This window comes from Acipenser ruthenus, chromosome 43 (genome assembly GCF_902713425.1).
Source record: "Acipenser ruthenus chromosome 43, fAciRut3.2 maternal haplotype, whole genome shotgun sequence".
Classification (NCBI taxonomy): domain Eukaryota; kingdom Metazoa; phylum Chordata; class Actinopteri; order Acipenseriformes; family Acipenseridae; genus Acipenser; species Acipenser ruthenus.
This window is the reverse complement of record NC_081231.1, coordinates 6,241,088-6,261,415: the sequence shown is the minus strand read 5'-3', so window position 1 is coordinate 6,261,415 and position 20,328 is coordinate 6,241,088. Positions and strand designations below refer to the sequence as shown.

The window sequence follows — 20,328 nt, the reverse complement described above, 5'->3', positions numbered from 1 at the left end:
GTACCGATAGCTGTACTGGACAGGCTCAGGGATGTTTTGACAAAACTAGAAGCACGCGGGGTCATCCGCAAGGTCACCAAGCCCACCCCATGGGTCAATAACCTGGTGGTAACAGAAAAGAAATCCAGTGGTAAACTGTGCATTTGTTTAGACCCCAGAGCCCTGAACAAAGCCAGACAGCGGCAGCATTTCTCCATACCTACAGTAGATGAGGTTCTGTGCAAATTGTCAGGCAAGCGCGTCTTCACCATCCTAGACGAAAGAGATGGCTACTGGCAGGTGCAGTTAGACAGACAGTCAGCAGATCTGTGCACTTTTATCTCACCATGGGGGCGATACCAATTCTGCAGAATGCCTTTTGGCATTAAATCTGCTAGTGAGGTATTTCAACTGAAAAACTACGAGGCTTTTGGTGACATCAGTGGCGTACAGAATCGCAGATGACATGATAATCTCCGCAGAATCACACACTGAACATGACAAAATCCTACTACAGGTGCTCAACAGAGCCCGGAGTAGGATTTTCAATAGTGAGAAAATACAATTCAAAGTGCAGCAGGTAGCTTATATGGGACACATTGTGTCAGCACAAGGAGTGCAACCAGATCCTGCCAAAATTGAAGCAATCAGGGCTTTTCCCTCTCCTACAGACAAAAAAGGGGTGCAGAGAATCCTCGGCATGACAAGGTATCTAGCACAGTATATCCCAAACGAGGCTGATATTACAGCCCCACTTAGACTGCTGCTACATAAGGACATCATCTGGCAATGGGGTCCGGAACAAGAACAAGCGCTACTTAAGCTCAAGTCAGTCATCTGGCAAGCACCTGGACTCAGATTTTACAACCCATTCCTGCCACTAGTGGTCCAGACTGATGCGTCAAAAGACGGGCTGGGTGCGTGTCTACTGCAGGAAGGCCAACCTATAGCTTTCACTTCCAGGGCTATGAGCACATGCGAGCAACACTACGCGCAAATTGAGAAGGAATTACTGGCCATAGTATTCGCCTATCGCAAATTTCACCAGTATGTCTATGGTAGAACTACAGTAGTACACTCCGATCACAGGCCCTTAGAGGCAATATTCCTCAAATCAATGGCACAAACCCCGGCACGTTTACAGCGCATGTTGCTACAATTGCAAAAATACGATCTGTCAATAGCTTATGGCAATAGCTCCCGGGGTCAAAGGTAGTCATTGCTGATCTTCTGTCCAGGGCTTCTCTCCCTGGAGACAGTACAGAATGGAACATAGAGCAGTTTGAAGATAGAGTTATCAATAGCATACAAAAAAGTGTTTCATTGCCAGATAATTTGTTTGACAAAATACGTGAGGAAACAGACAAAGACCCTCAGCTCAGTGAAGTAAAGAAACTGCTGACCAGTGCCTGGCCAGACAGGCTGTCCAAAACCCATCCATTTGCCAAACCATTTTGGTCAATCAAGCATCTACTGCGAGTTCAAGACGGAGTGGTACTGTTCGGTGATAGAGTGGTAATTCCTATTAAACTTAGAACATTGATGTTAGAGAGATTGCATGTAGCACATCAAGGTGTCAATAGAACCAAGGCATATGCTCGAGAGTATATGTTCTGGCCCAACATGGGTGCTGACATAGAATTATGCATTCCACAATGTGACCCATGCCAGGCACTGCTTCCAGCCAACCACAAAGAGCCGCTCATTAACCACAACATTCCTGACATTCCATGGTTGAAAGTTGGGGTTGACATATTTGATTTTAACTCACACAGCTACCTAGTAGTTGTGAATTACCATTCCAAATTCCCTGAAATTCAGCAGCTGCCAGACAAAACAGGTGCAACAGTAATAGGCAAATTGAAAGCTATTTTTGCAAGACATGGCATTCCTAAGGTAGTAGTGGCAGAAAACATGCCCTTTGCAAGCAAGGGAGTACACCTGATGGCTGCTGAATGGGGGTTTACATTTATTCACTCCAGTCCCAACTACGCCCAAAGTAACGGTTTAGCTGAGCGTACCATACAAACTGTCAAGCATGTGTTAGAAAAGGCTATGCGATCCGGCACTGATCCCCATTTGGCTGTTCTTACCCTTCGCAACACTCCAATCTCAGGTATGAAGTACTCTCCTGCACAGCTGCTCATGGGCAGGGTCTTGCGAGGGGTCATTCCTGTGATGTCACGCAAACTGAAACCGTGTGTAGCACGCCATGTCACAAAACAGCTGGCCAAACAGCAACTTAAGCAGAAAGCTTATTATGATAGGGATGCTGCACCTCTGAAACCATTCAAAGCAGGGGATCCAGTACGCCTAGAGACTACACAAGGGTGGTTCCCGGCCACAGTTCAAAATGTTCGCAGGGAGCCCAGGTCCTATGATATTGTAACTGCCTCCGGCAGGGTATATAGACGTAACAGGAGGCACCTGAGAGCTGACCACAGTGAACGGCTAGTGACTCTCACTAAGGCCTCATCTGTGGTTTCTAATCCTGACATTGTTCCTGTGTCTAATGCTGAAAATGATGATGTTTTTGTTGATGTTTCACAAAATGTTTCTCATACTTCTGTACAAGCTGGAGCTGAAGTTACAGCTACCAGGTCTGGCAGACAAGTGGTCCTGCCAAGTCGTTACAACGACTACGCTGTGTAAAAAGTAATTGAAAAAAAAAAAAAGCTGAAAAAAGGGGATGTCACATAATGCATTATGCATCATGTTGAGCCGCGTCACTACGCAGGACGCGACGTGCTGTTGGCGCGGGGCTAGGTTTAGACCGAGAGCATGTTCGGATTTGTATGCAGCGTTACATGACTCGTTAATAAAACTTGAGGTATTGTTCCAAAGTTACACCTGTCCGAGTCGTGTATCTCCAGAGCAACGTTTCTATTTTATAGAGACTACAAGGACTGTGAAGACCCAACGAGACCAGACGAGCTGAAACGGCAGCCTAATTAATCCAGTGAGTCTCATGTAAACTGTAGGGCCTCGAACATGACAGACAAGACCACATTTTTTTGTTTAATTCACTTGTATATTGTTGCCAGGAAACAAAACATGTCCAGAACCAAAAAACTTGATGTATTTTTTTTCATTAAAAATCGAAGCCGTTGTCTGATACAGTACTCGTTCCCAGCGTCCCTCCCCTTCACAGCGACGCATGAGCATGGACGTGAAAAAATAAAGACTTCATTTCCCAGCGTCCCTCTCTTTCACAGCGGCGCATGAGCATTCACATGAAAAAATAAAGACTTCATTTCCCAGCGTCCCTCTCTTTCACAGCGGCGCATGAGCATTCACGTGAAAAAATAAAGACTTCATTTCCCAGCGTCCCTCCCCTTCACAACGGTGCATGAGCATTCACGTGAAAAAATAAAGACTTCATTTCCCAGCGTCCCTCCCCCTCACAACGGTGCATGAGCATTCACGTGAAAAAATAAAGACTTCATTTCCCAGCGTCCCTCCCCCTCACAACGGTGCATGAGCATTCACGTGAAAAAATAAAGACTTCATTTCCCAGCGTCCCTCCCCCTCACAACGGTGCATGAGCATTCACGTGAAAAAATAAAGACTTCATTTCCCAGCGTCCCTCCCCCTCACAACGGTGCATGAGCATTCACGTGAAAAAATAAAGACTTCATTTCCCAGCGTCCCTCCCCCTCACAACGGTGCATGAGCATTCACGTGAAAAAATAAAGACTTCATTTCCCAGCGTCCCTCTCTTTCACAGCGGCACATGAGCATTCACATGAAAAAATAAAGACTTCATTTCCCAGCATCCCTCTCTTTCACAGCGGCGCCTGCGCATTCACATGAAAAAATAAAGACTTCATTTCCCAGCGTCCCTCTCTTTCACAGCTTCTCGGTTCAGCTCGCTTGAATAATTAAAAGCTGTTCTGTAATTGCAGATGTCCTGTTGAACACACAATAAAATATGGACAGATAAAAAGGTGTGCGCACTTTGTAACAGACATCTTATTCGCCGTTCTTTTTATAAATAAATAAACAGTAGCTACACGCTTTTCTTTTCCAATGTGTTGCAGTGTTTTACTGTGGCGTGAATGGAGCCGTGAGGTGCCTTAATCACACAGGCTATTCACTTTACTGAAATAATGTACAGTACTAACACTAGGGCCCTATGGAATCACACAGGCTATTCACTTTACTGAAATAATGTACAGTACTAACACTAGGGCCCTATGGAATCACACGGGCTATTCACTTTACTGAAATAATGTACAGCACTAACACTAGGGCCCAATGGAATCACACAGGCTATTCACTTTACTGAAATAATGTACAGTACTAACACTAGGGCCCTATGGAATCACACAGGCTATTCACTTTACTGAAATAATGTACAGTACTAACACTAGGGCCCTATGGAATCACACAGGCTATTCACTTTACTGAAATAATGTACAGTACTAACACTAGGGCCCTATGGAATCACACAGGCTATTCACTTTACTGAAATAATGTACAGTACTAACACTAGGGCCCAATGGAATCACACAGGCTATTCACTTTACTGAAATAATGTACAGTACTAACACTAGGGCCCTATGGAATCACACAGGCTATTCACTTTACTGAAATAATGTACAGCACTAACACTAGGGCCCTATGGAATCACACAGGCTATTCACTTTACTGAAATAATGTACAGCACTAACACTAGGGCCCTATGGAATCACACAGGCTATTCACTTTACTGAAATAATGTACAGTACTAACACTAGGGCCCTATGGAATCACACAGGCTATTCACTTTACTGAAATAATGTACAGTACTAACACTAGGGCCCTATGGAATCACACAGGCTATTCACTTTACTGAAATAATGTACAGTACTAACACTAGGGCCCTATGGAATCACACAGGCTATTCACTTTACTGAAATAATGTACAGCACTAACACTAGGGCCCTATGGAATCACACAGGCTATTCACTTTACTGAAATAATGTACAGCACTAACACTAGGGCCCTATGGAATCACACAGGCTATTCACTTTACTGAAATAATGTACAGCACTAACACTAGGGCCCTATGGAATCACACAGGCTATTCACTTTACTGAAATAATGTACAGCACTAACACTAGGGCCCTATGGAATCACACAGGCTATTCACTTTACTGAAATAATGTACAGTACTAACACTAGGGCCCTATGGAATCACACAGGCTATTCACTTTACTGAAATAATGTACAGTACTAACACTAGGGCCCTATGGAATCACACAGGCTATTCACTTTACTGAAATAATGTACAGCACTAACACTAGGGCCCTATGGAATCACACAGGCTATTCACTTTACTGAAATAATGTACAGCACTAACACTAGGGCCCTATGGAATCACACAGGCTATTCACTTTACTGAAATAATGTACAGTACTAACACTAGGGCCCTATGGAATCACACAGGCTATTCACTTTACTGAAATAATGTACAGTACTAACACTAGGGCCCTATGGAATCACACAGGCTATTCACTTTACTGAAATAATGTACAGCACTAACACTAGGGCCCTATGGAATCACACAGGCTATTCACTTTACTGAAATAATGTACAGCACTAACACTAGGGCCCTATGGAATCACACAGGCTATTCACTTTACTGAAATAATGTACAGTACTAACACTAGGGCCCTATGGAATCACACAGGCTATTCACTTTACTGAAATAATGTACAGCACTAACACTAGAGCCCTATGGAATCACACAGGCTATTCACTTTACTGAAATAATGTACAGCACTAACACTAGGGCCCTATGGAATCACACAGGCTATTCACTTTACTGAAATAATGTACAGCACTAACACTAGGGCCCTAGGGAATCACACAGGCTATTCACTTTACTGAAATAATGTACAGTACTAACACTAGGGCCCTATGGAATCACACAGGCTATTCACTTTACTGAAATAATGTACAGTACTAACACTAGGGCCCTATGGAATCACACAGGCTATTCACTTTACTGAAATAATGTACAGCACTAACACTAGGGCCCGATGGAATCACACAGGCTATTCACTTTACTGAAATAATGTACAGCACTAACACTAGGGCCCTATGGAATCACACAGGCTATTCACTTTACTGAAATAATGTACAGCACTAACACTAGGGGCCTATGGAATCACACAGGCTATTCACTTTACTGAAATAATGTACAGCACTAACACTAGGGCCCTATGGAATCACACAGGCTATTCACTTTACTGAAATAATGTACAGCACTAACACTAGGGCCCGATGGAATCACACAGGCTATTCACTTTACTGAAATAATGTACAGCACTAACACTAGGGCCCTATGGAATCACACAGGCTATTCACTTTACTGAAATAATGTACAGCGCTAACACTAGGGCCCTATGGAATCACACAGGCTATTCACTTTACTGAAATAATGTACAGTACTAACACTAGGGCCCTATGGAATCACACAGGCTATTCACTTTACTGAAATAATGTACAGCACTAACACTAGAGCCTTATGGAATCACACAGGCTATTCACTTTACTGAAATAATGTACAGTACTAACACTAGGGCCCTATGGAATCACACAGGCTATTCACTTTACTGAAATAATGTACAGCACTAACACTAGGGCCCTATGGAATTCGTGTTATTTTATTCCGATTCCCTTTTTTTCTGATTTCCATTTTTACCGTTTTAAAAAAATGTAATTCAGTTCATTTAAATGAATTTATTCACACCACAGGCAAGGTGAACAACACAAAACCGTAAACCTACAGGCTTCTACTCTCCATTTGGTTTGCGTTCGTCTTCATTGGATTAAGTATTGTTTTATCTAATGGTATTGAAAAATAGTATTGTTCACTTTAAAAACGGTTTTGTTTTTTTAGTGCAGCGTGGGGCTCTCCAAAGCAAACAGATGGGCGTGTTTCATAACTTTCAGTTTTGAACTTGATCAATTCTATATCACTGCTATGCCCGTGGTTTCACTACCATAAATCTTCTCTGTGTGAACACTGGGATCGTATTGTTCAAAGTGACGGCTATAATAGCAGTCTGTGTGAGGAGTGCTTTTTGTCTTGTAATACAGACGTTAAAAATAGTCTGCAACGTTGCCTAATTAAGTCCTTAAAAAGGGTTCTATTTATTTTCCATGATTGCATTTATTTAACACACTCGAACGGTGAATTAATTATTTTCACTGATTCCCTCCTCGTTGTTTATCCCTTACAGAATACCCAGTCTCATTTATAACCCAGCTACAGAAACCGCCCCCTCGCCACCCATTCACCCACTTTGAAACCAAAGTTACACCACTGCCTGTACTGACCATTAGTTTCACATTTTCCCTTCAAATATGTAAATCTCAAGCTTAATGCTCTACTGCAAATGCATTTTTTTCGTACAGCGCTTAATTCCTCGTTAATATTCTTTTGATTCCGTCCGTGTTCTCGTTAACACGGACTCCATAAAGCCCTATAAGACCTGAAAAAAGGAAATGCGATGGAGATACACAACAACGCAGGAAGCGGGTCTGTCCTTAATTTATACAAGACGTGATTAGAGTGATCACGTGGAAGAACAGGTCAGGTTTCCTGAAAGAGGAAAGCCAGAGAAAGAGAAACATATCTGCGGAAAATATGCAAAAATAATTTGATAATATATTTTACTGTTAAGTTGCGTTTAAACATATAATACAAATTTTAAACGAAAATATTTTTAATCCACGTTTACCGTTTAAACATTTAAACCCTTCCAGTCCTAGTAGTTTGTGGATTCAGAGGGAGGGGTGTAGGCTGCACTCAGGTAAACGTCAGTTTCACCTGGACTGCGTTTTTGTTTATTTTGAGTCGTGTGTGTGTCTGTCCTTGTTTAATTAAGCCGATGGATTGGGCGAGCTCCCCTCTGTGCCACACTAGCATTCCCCCCCCCCCCCCCCGGAGTCCATGCAGTGTGTGACTGTGCTGTGTTTCAGGGAGGGCACTATGATCTCCCTGTAGCCTGAGGGACAGTGAGTGGCACATCTGCACAGCACCACGTCTCTAATAGGATCATAATATCAATATTATTTACATTGAGAACAAACTCAGGGTCTGTGCTCTTCAGCCTGAAGACCGAGGAGTACAGACCCTGGATGTTCAGCAGCTGATTGAAAGAGATCTCGGCTTTTCTTTTTTTTTTTTAAATTTCTATTATTTATAATAAAACAAAATGCAAATTACAACATTAAGTAAATATGTTGATGTGTCTCTGCAGTGATACTGTGTCTGATATACAAACACACACACACTGTTTTTCTTCATATTCATATCCCATTCGTTTCTGGTATTTTCCCAGGTAAACTTGGGTTTCCTGTGTCCTACCCGAGTGCTGCGGGTCCCTCAGTCCAGCAATCTTAAGCAGAGGGTGTTGAGGAGATGTTTTATCTCACCCAGCTCAGTGGTGGCAGGGGGGTCTGGCTGAGCAAGGGCTCCAGCGTAGCTGAGCTGGTGCTGCGGCTGGTTGGTGCTCGGAGGGGCTCTGGGTCTGGCTGGTCCTGGCTGGGCTGTGCTGCTCTGGGTTGCAATGGCTCAGGCAGTGTTGGGTTGTGCGGGTAAGGGGTGGGTTGGCCCCTTTTAGGTGTGTGTCCTGTGGCTCCAGGGGGTCTCCTCGCTGGTGTGTCCTGTGGCTCCAGGGGGTCTCCTCACTGGTGTGTGTCCTGTGGCTCCAGGGGGTCTCCTCACTGGTGTGTGTCCTGTGGCTCCAGGGGGTCTCCTCATTGGTTGTGTGCTGCGCTGGGTGGGCTGGCTGGGCTGGCTGGGCTGCGGCACATGGCTGTATCCTTGAGGGATTCATCAAAAGACCCGGACGCCTTCCTGGTTGAAGTGCACTCTGTCATACAGCTGCTAGGGGCTCAGTGTGGGGGGGTGTGCCAGGTGGACGCTGGGCATCAGAGCACAGCCCCGGACGATCTCAGCGTTGATATTACTGGTGATGTGTGGGGGGGGGTGTGCTCTGTGGAAATGACAACTCTGGAGTCTGAACTCCTGCGTGGAAAAAAATAAAAATAATAAAACAGGATTAAAAAAAAATAAAAGATCCTAACAATAAAAGCGTCAGACCTCAAAAAAAGTAAATCTGATGTCTTAATGGACGCAGTTCTTGGTCACAGACCTGCAGCGACCGGCGCCGATGTGTTGAATTCAGAGACTTGTCTTCTGGAAAGGATTTCTCCTTTAAATTGTTTAACGCTGACAGGGATCATTTCAAACAGAGACAAATCAAACCTTACAGTGTGTGAACTGCAAGGTCTGCTGCTACTTCATTAATTGGGTTCCATGTATTTATCAGCAACGCTTTATATTGCGTGACATAAATTAATATTAAATAGATATGTGATAGATATTAAATTTAATGTTAAATTAATATTAACTAGATATGTGATAGATACTAATGTTAAATTAATAAATATGCAATAGCGTGTAACAATCTCAACTCTGGCGGAAGATCAATTATTTTAACTAGTTGATAGAAATTGTATTCCTACCTATAATTACAAACAATTAAAAGGTAGGTGAGCTGAGTGCCAGAAACCAAGAACAAAAATGCAGGGTAAGACAGTAATGAGTGTAATAAATGTGTATCGAGGTGTGGAGAATAGAAATACTGATTGTGAGTCTGTCAAAGAAAACAAATGAAGAAAAATATATCCACAATTAGAACAAAACACAATCAAATATGAACAACAAATCATCCAATTAGAGACCTTCTCCACAGGGCAGAACTCACCCAAACCAATACAAATGTCCAAAAAGAAAAAATAATGTCCTTATTGAAATGGTCCTTACCCAGGGCAGAAAAAAATAAACCAGCAGCAGAAAATATGAAATTGGTAATCTCTCACCCAGAGTTCAGGAAATGATGCAGCATCGGAGTTAGGGTTCCTCTGGTGTAAGAAAAGTCCTCCCAACAAACGATTTCCCTTTGGACATACAGATTGGATGAATAATCCTTGAATAATCCTTCCAGAGGAAGCCAGGAACAGCTTGGTGAGACGAGACCCAGAGATCCGGATGGGGGATAAAAACATTAATACATTATTCTTAATTTACAAATGCCCAACAAAACTCAGCTCAAGAAGATAATTATAATCAGGATTAAAGTCTTAGATACTCTTTCTTTCCTGAGTGTTCTCGTTCTTCTTCAAAACACAGTCGATTAGAATAGACTTCAAACAAACCAACGAACAAACAAACAAACAAACAAACACCACACCCTTCTCTCTCCACAAAAACTGCCTCTCCCCTAAACCACTCAGGTGCCCGTTATCAAGAAATTGACCAAATGGCTTAATGAGACAAAGCTCATTAATTAAATGAGAACCAGGGCATTGCAATAAAAGCACTTAAGCAATAGTTACTTTGAATTTTCAGCATTTACCACGAAACCCTTGAAACCATTCCATTTGATTCCTTTATATTTAATGTCTTAAGAATGTTTATTAGACATGATAATAACAGAGCCAGGTTTCCTGACACACAGTGAAGTGCAGCAGGCAGCACGCTCCTTATGCTGCACAGCTGAAGCTACAAGCTGGTTTCTTACTAAATGTTACCCAAATATCGATTGAAAATGTAATGGCACGTCACGGCCATTTATATCACGTTTTGTTACCGTTGAAATTATGTAATAATTTCCCCTTATTGAAAATACAGTTAATCTGACTTGAATGTCAATGGAAAGTAACAAGGAATAATTGAACGTAAATTCAATATGCAATTTAACATTCATTTAATATCAGTTTAATATTAATTTATGCCACGCAATATAAACAGTTATCATTTTTTCTAATGAATAAAGTGATCAATAATCGCGCATATTATTTTGTGGTTACTTTATAAACCAGTCCTTAACAGAAAATAAATAAATAAAGAAATAAGCTCCGTATATTGGAAATGTGAAAGTATCTGAAAATCACATTCAATTCGGTCATTTTAAAAAATCCCATCTATTAACATTGCATGTGTAAAAACAAGCTGTACAGAAAAATCTCTTTAATGTTTCGTTTAGATTTTGTTTTTAATAGGCCTGCTTTAAATCTATTTTTCTGACGTGTTTACTGACATGTTTTAAATACTATCTGTAACTTTTTAAGTTATTATTAGTCGTAGTTAATCTAACTTTAATAATATGAAATGAAATTATTCGGTTTGTATTTGCAGTCAGCAGCATGTGAAACACAAACCCATATTTGTGTATTCGTGTGAAATCTTTTGGTACTTTATCGTTTGGGACAGTCCGACCTCGGGATCCATTCTCAAAACAAATCCACAGCACTCCTCTGTGCGCGCGCGTGTCCGTGGAATCTGACGTCACGTTCCACAGGCAGCTTCTTCTTTGAGCAGCAGTGTGAACACACCCGCGCTGGGGGGGCTCGGCTCGGGTCCGGCTCGGCTCGGCTCGGCTCGGGTGTGCTGGTGTGAAAAGGCTAAGATGTTTGGGCTCCAGATCTTGTTCCCTCGCCGGTCACGGAAGAGCCTCCGTCAGGGTTTTCTCTCACACTTTCAGTTTGTTTTGTTCTTCTCCCCTCTTCAGGATCGCGTATCTCGCGGCTCATTGCGTTCACTGCGGTTTCCATGACAACAGAACACCGCTACAGTTCGAAATTCGAAGAACTGCTACAATTCCAACTGCGATTCCAAACTGCAGCTTGAGTTCATCCTGTCGATTTAAGAGACTTTACTGTACGAGGCGATCTCGGGGTTTAGTTAATATTTATATCTAGCAAATATTATTATTTCAAGATTCATTTTAATTGAGGTAAGAGGCTCAGCTTCTGCCTTTGTCACCTTTCTTTCTTTCTTTCTTTCTTTCTTTCTTTCTTTCTTTCTTTCTTTTGTTCGTTCGTTCTTCTTTTCTCTTTTATATTATTTTATAACAATAATACTGCTCATAATAATAATAATAATAATAATAATAATAATAATAATAATAATAATCTGTCTTAGACGTCATTTTAAGGTTATTTTAGGTTGTGGTTTGGCTGTTAGGCCAGTTTTTTTTAAACCCTTTTTGTGGAAATAATAATAATAATAATAATAATAATAATAATAATAATAATAATAATAATAATAATAATGTCTCCTCTCTGCTCCACAGTTGATGTGACTCTGGACCCTGATACAGCAAACCGCTGGCTCATCCTGTCTGCGGAGGGGAAACGAGTGAGACTGGGAGAGACACGGCAGAGTCTCCCTCGCAATCCAGAGAGATTTGATTACAGGCGCTGTGTGCTGGGCAGGGAGAGCTTCACCTCGGGGAGACGCTACTGGCAGGTGCAGGTGGGGGGGAATACAGAGTGGAGATTAGGAGTCAGCAGAGAGTCTGCCAAGAGGAAGGGGAGGTTCAGCATGACCCCCCAGCAGGGTTACTGGACTGTGGATTGGTGGAGTGGAGGTGAGTTCACTGCTCTCACTGACCCCCGGGCCCCCCTCCCCCTGAGCCTGAAGCCCCAGAAGCTGGGGGTGTATCTGGATTATGAGGAAGGGCAGCTCTCCTTTTACAATGTGGAGACCAGATCTCACATCTACACTTTCACTGACATGGAGTTCAATCCCAATGAGAAACTCTATCCATTCTTCTGTACTTGGGATGAGAATACAGCCCTTGTGCTGGAGTCCCCCTGACCCTGTCAGCGCTGCAGATTAAACACACATTGCTGTCTGACCCAGGAAACTATTCAAACAGCTCAGACAATCTCCTCTTCACTTTCACTGACACTCTCTCTGCACTCTTCTGGGCTGATGAGAAGAAATCCTCTCTCTTCCAGCCTCTTACCCTGAGCCCCTCCTCTTTATTTCTCTACACCCCCTTTCCTACTCTCCCTTCCTGTCTCCCTCTCTCTCTCCCCTCCACCTCTCCATCTCCAGATCCCTCTTTCTCTCCTCTTCTGCTCTCCTCTCTGCCTGCCCTCTGATATGTTAATCCCCTCCCTCTCTCCACCTGCCCTCTACTCTTCCTCTCTCCTCTATCCTCTCCCTCTCTCCTCCCTCTACCTCTCTCTTCCCTCCACTTCTCTCCTCCTCTGCCATCTCTACTCCCCCTCTCTCCTCTCTACTCTCTCCTCTCCTTCTCTACTCTCTACTCTCCCTCTCTACTCTCCCTCTCTCCCCTCTCTCTTCTCCCTCTCCCACTCTCCTCCCTGCCCTCTACTGTCTCTCTCTACTCTCCTATCTCTCTCCTCTCCCTCTCCTTCTCTCCTCCCTGCCCTCTCTACTCTCTCTCTCTACTCCCCCTCTCTCCTCCCTCTCCTTCTCTCTCTGTCTGCCTCTCTCTCTCTACTCTCTGCTTTTTGTAATGTGATATTGTGCCCCCTCTACTTTTTATAATGTGATATTTTGTAACAACTGTAAGTCTCCCTGGATAAGGACGTCTGCTAATAAATAAATAATGATAAAAGACTTTCTAGTCAATAGATGAATGCATTATTTTCCATGTAATCAATATTTACACTGAAGCTGAGATGCTCCCTGAATATTATTCATTGCTAAACTTCGTGAACTGATTTCTGCTATTTTGATATGAATCTTCTGTTCTGTTTTTGTAGCGCATCTATTTTCTATCTTTCTTGATAAAATGTATAAAAGATATAACGGTGTTGTGTGATTTACTGCTCAATTGTTTACCTCGGCAATCTTGAACTCATAAAAAGAAAGACATTCATGACAGCAGAGTGCTGATTAAATGAGACCATTACACATATAAATGAATAGGATCCTTAAACTGGACATTTTAATTGTGATTCTTCCTACGTAACTCTCAACAATAACAAGCCTGTTGGGTCCATGAGCAGATTCTTCACAGAGACACTGTGCTCTAGTCTAGCTGCTATAGTCAATCAAACCCTGTGCTCTAATCTAGCTGCTATAGTCAATCAAACACTGCTCTAGTCTAGCTGCTATAGTCAATCAAACACTGTGCTCTAGTCTAGCTGCTATAGTCAATCAAACACTGTGCTCTAGTCTAGCTGCTATAGTCAATCAAACACTGTGCTCTAGTCCAGCTGCTATAGTCAATCAAACACTGCTCTAGTCTAGCTGCTATAGTCAATCAAACACTGTGCTCTAGTCTAGCTGTTATAGTTAGCAATCAAACACTGCTCTAGTCTATCTGCTATAGTTAGCAATCAAACACTGTGCTCTAGTCTAGCTGCTATAGTCACTGTGCTCTAGTCTAACTGTTATAGTTAGCAATCTAACTATAACAGCAATCTCCACACACTGTGTTCTAGTCTAAGTGCCCTCAGTTTGACCCTGTGTTCTGGCCACGTCCCCTGCAGTGCAGTATCCATGAAGAACTTCCCGCTGCTGCACGGGGGGTTGCTGTCGGGAACGAACCTGGAAGAGGCCGACTACGACACGAGGACCCCGATGCATGTAGCCGTGTCGGCCAAAGATCCAGAGATGGAGGAGAAACTGCTGTACTACAGATCCACACCGCTGAGGAGAGGGGAGGGGGAGACAGCTGGGGCTGTACTAAGATCCACACCGCTGGTGAGAGAGGGGAGGGGGAGAGGGAGGGAGGGGGAGACAGCTGGGGCTGTACTACAGATCCACACCGCTGGTGAGAGAGGGGAGGGGGAGAGGGAGGGAGGGGGAGACAGCTGGGGCTGTACTACAGATCCACACCGCTGAGGAGAGAGGGGAGGGGGAGAGGGAGGGAGGGGGAGACAGCTGGGGCTGACTACAGATCCACACCGCTGGTGAGAGAGGGGAGGTATAGAGGGAGGGACGGGGAGACAGCTGGGGCTGTACTACAGATCCACACCGCTGGTGAGAGAGGGGAGGGGGAGGGAGTGAGGGGGAGACAGGTGGGGCTGCACTACAGATCCACACCGCTGAGGAGAGAGGGGAGGTCGAGAGGGAGGGAGGGGGAGACAGGTGGGGCTGCACTACAGATCCACACCGCTGAGGAGAGAGGGGAGGTCGAGAGGGAGGGAGGGGGAGACAGCTGGGGCTGTACTACAGATCCACACCGCTGGGGAGAGAGGGGAGGGGGAGAGGGAGGGAGGGCGAGACAGCTGGGGCTATACTATAGATCCACACCGCTGAGGAGAGAGGGGAGGGGGAGAGGGAGGGAGGGGGAGACAGTTGGGGCTGCACTACAGATCCACACCGCTGAGGAGAGAGGGGAGGGGGAGGGAGTGAGGGGGAGACAGCTGGGGCTGCACTACAGATCCACACCGCTGAGGAGAGAGGGGAGGTCGAGAGGGAGGGAGGGGGAGACAGGTGGGGCTGCACTACAGATCCACACCGCTGAGGAGAGAGGGGAGGTCGATAGGGAGGGAGGGGGAGACAGGTGGGGCTGTACTACAGATCCACACCACTGGGGAGAGAGGGGAGGTCGATAGGGAGGGAGGGGGAGACAGGTGGGGCTGCACTACAGATCCACACCGCTGAGGAGAGAGGGGGGGTCGATAGGGAGGGAGGGGGAGACAGGTGGGGCTGCACTACAGATCCACACTGCTGAGGAGAGAGGGGAAGTCGATAGGGAGGGAGGGGGAGACAGGTGGGGCTGTACTACAGATCCACACCGCTGAGGAGAGAGGGGAGGTCGATAGGGAGGGAGGGGGAGACAGCTGGGGCTGTACTACAGATCCACACCGCTGAGGAGAGAGGGGAGGGGGAGGGAGTGAGGGGGAGACAGGTGGGGCTGCACTACAGATCCACACCGCTGGTGAGAGGGGATTTTTTTAGTATGTCTAAGCTTGCCTGTTTAATAGTAATGGATGATATCTCTAGTTTGGTTGAAACTCACAGTGGGGATCTGCGGAGGATTGCAGGCCCTGTACACACTCCAGTTAGTTTACATATCCCCACCTCCTCCTCAAAGCACAGAGTTGCTTCCAGTCTGATTTAGAAATACTGAAAGAAACAGAACAGATTCAGTTCAGCTGTGTTTAAATTGTCATTTTTATTCAGCGTACATGGTAAATATGTTCACCTTGTATTTAAAACATCTGGGAGATTTTACAAAAAATAACTTAAAATATAATCCATTTGTGCCGTTGTTTTTTATTTTATTTTAGTTTCTATGTTGAGGGTTACACAGACCACTGAAACCAATTTCAGTTCTTATTAAAATGATTCTACTGCAGCTCAAAAAAGAATTTGCAGCAAAACATGGATTCTCATTTGAACACCTCTGGTGCTACCCTGGGGTAATCTCTGTCTGCACAAGCCAGGCTTTCAAAAGCTTACTAGAACAGAAACTCTTCATTTTACAACGCGATATGTGCTACAGTGCTACACCCAGTTAAAGAAATCTCTGTTTGCAAGCCATGGTTTCAGTTAGGGTTGCACTTCCTTGTTCACCTGGAGGGTGAAATTGTCCCCGCCCCTTCACTGGCTACTTTCCTGTCATTAACCAATCAGCTGCTGCTCCCCCTGCTGACTGGCATGCCGTCAGCCAGTAACATGACCCAGAAGACACTGCAGAGGTGAAGTGAGGCGCGGAGTCCAGCAGCCTTCCCGAGTGCGAGGCACAGAAACAGAACTTCCTTCAATCCAGTGATCATGTCATATCCAGGTCTGCGAGAACATCTTTCAAAAACTGGACATCTGAGAGCTAATGCAACTCCCAAGCAGGTCATCTTTATCAAATTAATTTGTTAAGCTATAAATCACTTAAAGAAAAAAGAAATATCGTGAATTTCCACACACTTTAATTTTCCAACAGTGTAGATTTTTATTTAAAGCTCCACATGACTTCAAACGCTCTGGATGAAAGGCTTACAGACAGACGGCTTCACATTTTTTTTTTTTTTTTTTTAATTTGTAAAAATCATCTTTTGGAATGTAAAATTCAGATTGCAAAAGCAGTGGCTCAGTGTGTGAGGTTTACTGGTCCCAGTTTAATGAGCGCACTGGTCTAGTAGACGTAACTGGCAGTGAAGAGAGACTGGGAGGCAGCCTTGTCTTTCTGTCCACTCTGAACGTAAGATCCAGTCGACGCCAATCCGTTAATCTGAAGAAAAAAATAATAAACCAATCAGTAACACACACAGAAAGACAGACAGACACTGACAGGGTGAAAAACCCTCCTCTGTAAAGAAGGGTTTATTTTTGTGATGGATTTTGTGTCCAGGACTTGTTTTGTTCTGGTGTCACAGAATATCTGTTCCCCCAGCAAACAAATATTAACTCCTCCCCTAGGACCCAATATTTCACCTTGTGAATATTTGTTTCCCCCCTTATTTTTTTGTAACAGGTCTTTGCTAAATCGATGTTAATAATGTGACTGCGCCACCTTGTGTTTATGGAGGACAAGGACCTCGAGTGGTTGGTTCCCGCGCAAACTCTTTTATCCGGGAGAAACCAAGCAATCACACACCAAAAATAATCTTTATAAGTTTTTATTAGTAATAATTGATTTTAAAAAATCTCAAACACATTAACAATAATGTAAACCATATGACAATGCCACCTTCACTTCACAGTCTATAACAATTGTCTAGTATATATAGGGATGATACAATAAAACAAACTCTAAATCTATCAGTTTCTTATAGTGAAGTTAATTAAACTAGTTGCCACAGATTATATTATTGCAGTTTATATAAAATACTTGGATCTATCAGTTTCATAAAGTCTCTCCGCGTTCCAGCTCCAGTCTGCAGCGAGGAATCTCCTTCACAAGTCCGGCTCTCCCTCTCACAATATTCCTCCGCATTTATAAAGGCAGTAGATGATTGGCAGGGCGGGGAGATCAAGCAGCGAGCCGCTGGCAAGCAGAGCCGTGGAACGGGAGACGCGGTTGCTAAGCAACAGGGGGGGGGGCGTGCATTGGGCAGACAGTCCTTCAGCCAATCGGAGTTTCGCTCGTATAGTTCCATAGAGGAAAGAGAGAAAGTAGTTTAGGGGGGTCCAGTGAAGCAAATCCATCAAACCACACTCGAGATGAGAAATAATAATAAAGAGCTGAACAACAAAACACACATTTATATAAATAAATCAACACACACACACACACACACACACAATACACATTTATCAAATAATAATATGAGAAACACAATCCACACGTGAATAAGAAGAAGAAGAAGAAGAAGAAGAAGAAGAAGAAGAAGAAGAAGAAGAAGAAGAAGAAGAAGACCCTACTACAATCGCACAGTTTCGTTTTTCAAAGCTGGTAAAGGATTTACTCGTGAGTCAGGGCAGTACACGTGCTTATTAGAGTGACTGTATCCAATTGGGGAGCTCCGATTGGCTAGCTGGCTGACAAGAGGGGAGCTCCGATTGGCTGGCTTGGTGACCAGAGGGGAGCTCTGATTGGCTGGTTTGGTGACCAGAGGGGAGCTCTGATTGGCTGGTTTGGTGACAAGAGGGGAGCTCCGATTGCCTGGCTGAGTGACAAGAGGGGAGCTCTGATTGGCTGACTGGGTGCAGCGGGAAGGAGAGAGCGAGAGCGAGAGCGAGAATCATATCTGATAAATGTTCTTTTCTCTAAGGAATGTAAAATGTTCCGAACATGCGTCTGGAGCTATCGGGAGTGCAGCCTGACCCTTATAGTAATGATCTACCGGTATACTTGAAAGAATAGATATCTGTAGATATTTCGTTCTTGTGTCTGATTCAAACGTCGATAGATCTACTCGTTATAGTTTTTATGGGTCCGGTTTCTGCACATGAGAGACGAACACAATGCTTGTGTGAACGCACATTTTAATTTAGGAGCACGTATGCGACTAGAAATCCCTAAAGGTTGACTATAAACAATAAACGAGATTTATTTATAAAGCTGAAAAGTATAAAACAAAAGAGAAAAAAAGAACCTCACAGTCGGATCTAAACGCAAAGCTCAATCGCAATGCACTCTGGGAATGTAGTTTATTGGTTTCCACTGCCCACTGTTAATCACACATTAAAAACTACAAATCCCATACCCGCCAGTTTCACTGATTTATCAACCGACAGTTCAACCAACAGTGGATAAAAGATTTCCCCTGGCTTCAGTTTGACAGCGTTAAAAAAATAAAAATAGACTCCATGTTGTGCCCGTTTTATCAGGATGCAGGGGAACTGATGGCAGGCAAGACTGCATTTTAACAGGGAGCCAGGAGTTGAAACATGAAAATATCTTAAACACAGCGCTTCAAAACGGAGAGGCAGCTCAGCGCGCTGCAATAAACAGCAAGCAGCGCCTTCTGAGGAACATGCGAGCAGGCACTTCAAAACAATACAAAGTTTACATTTTCATTGTGTTGATGCGCAAGTATTGAAGTGTTATGAAAGAAAGGAAGGAGAAAAAGATCTGTAGATATTCAACAATACATTTGAGCAAATAATATACTAAAGGTGCAACAGTTATTCAATGTACCGATTATTGATTGTATGACCTTAAATGTACTGAGCCTTTAAAAGATTAAATAGTGCCCATGTTAAATCTGTACCTACTGTGTTTCAAAGTAGTGTTTGGATTATTTATGGAAATATTATATACAGTTGTGCCATAGATTTTTAAAAGCTGAATTTAGTTTAGTAGTTTAATGAGTTAGGATTTGTGAACATGAACGGAATTCAAATATTAACGGTAACAAACAGCCACAGTTCAGATTAATGTGATTTGTGTTAAAACAGTTTTTTTTTTCTATTATTATTATTATTATTATTATTATTATTATTATTATTATTATTATTATTATTATTACCGTATCTGTGTTAAAGGATCATCTAATGCAGCTGCAGGTTTATTCTTTTCAGTTACAAACTCATGTCGTTTTTTTTTTTTTTTAAAGAAAGTGTTTTAATTTTAATGTGTAATTTCCTGTTTCATAAGTTTGAATATAGTAGTTTACAGTATATCATGTGCATGTGTTACACCTTTTAGTCCTGAAAAACTTCATTGCAACTTCAAATACTGTCCTACCTTTTCTATATTGATATAGTCTTCCACGTTGTTGTTATTTTAAGAGTGCACGTTTTTAGTTTTCGATAATGAACAGAAAGATGTTGCTCTCCAGTTCTACTCTCAGACGAAGGGCTCGTGCAAATGTAGACAGACTGCTCAGAAGAGTGACTGAAGAAAATGAAATGCAGGTGAATGATATCAGTGACACTCCCCCACATGTTCTGAATGAAACGAAGGGCTCGTGGAATTCCCGTTGGATTGCTCTCGCAGTTTCCCCTGGATTATATGCATTTAGTGTGTTTGGGGGTTGTTTGGTGCTTGAGAAACATTTGGACAAAAGGACCACTCAAGTGCCGTCTGCCTGCCTGCCTTGTTGAAAGACTGTCCACTAGTTTGACAGATATGCGTGCCTACAGACCAGCAGAATTTGCAAGGAAACCTCGCCACGTGAAGCTGATCGCTG

General features: G+C 43.4%; 1 protein-coding gene across 4 annotated transcripts in view; it reads left to right on the top strand.

Annotated features, from left to right (window-relative positions):
• LOC117407795 (butyrophilin subfamily 1 member A1-like) overlaps positions 1 to 20,328 on the top strand; it is a 345,211-nt gene that overhangs the window by 101,259 nt on the left and 223,624 nt on the right. The window contains exon 12 of one of the 4 annotated variants that reach the window (XM_059011808.1): positions 12,117 to 13,609. The exons of the other annotated variants lie outside the window; for them this stretch is intronic. Coding sequence (XP_058867791.1) covers positions 12,117 to 12,643 — 527 coding nt within the window. The 3' untranslated portion in view covers positions 12,644 to 13,609. Of the gene's footprint in view, positions 1 to 12,116; positions 13,610 to 20,328 lie in introns of those variants that run through there. 4 annotated transcript variants of the gene reach the window in all.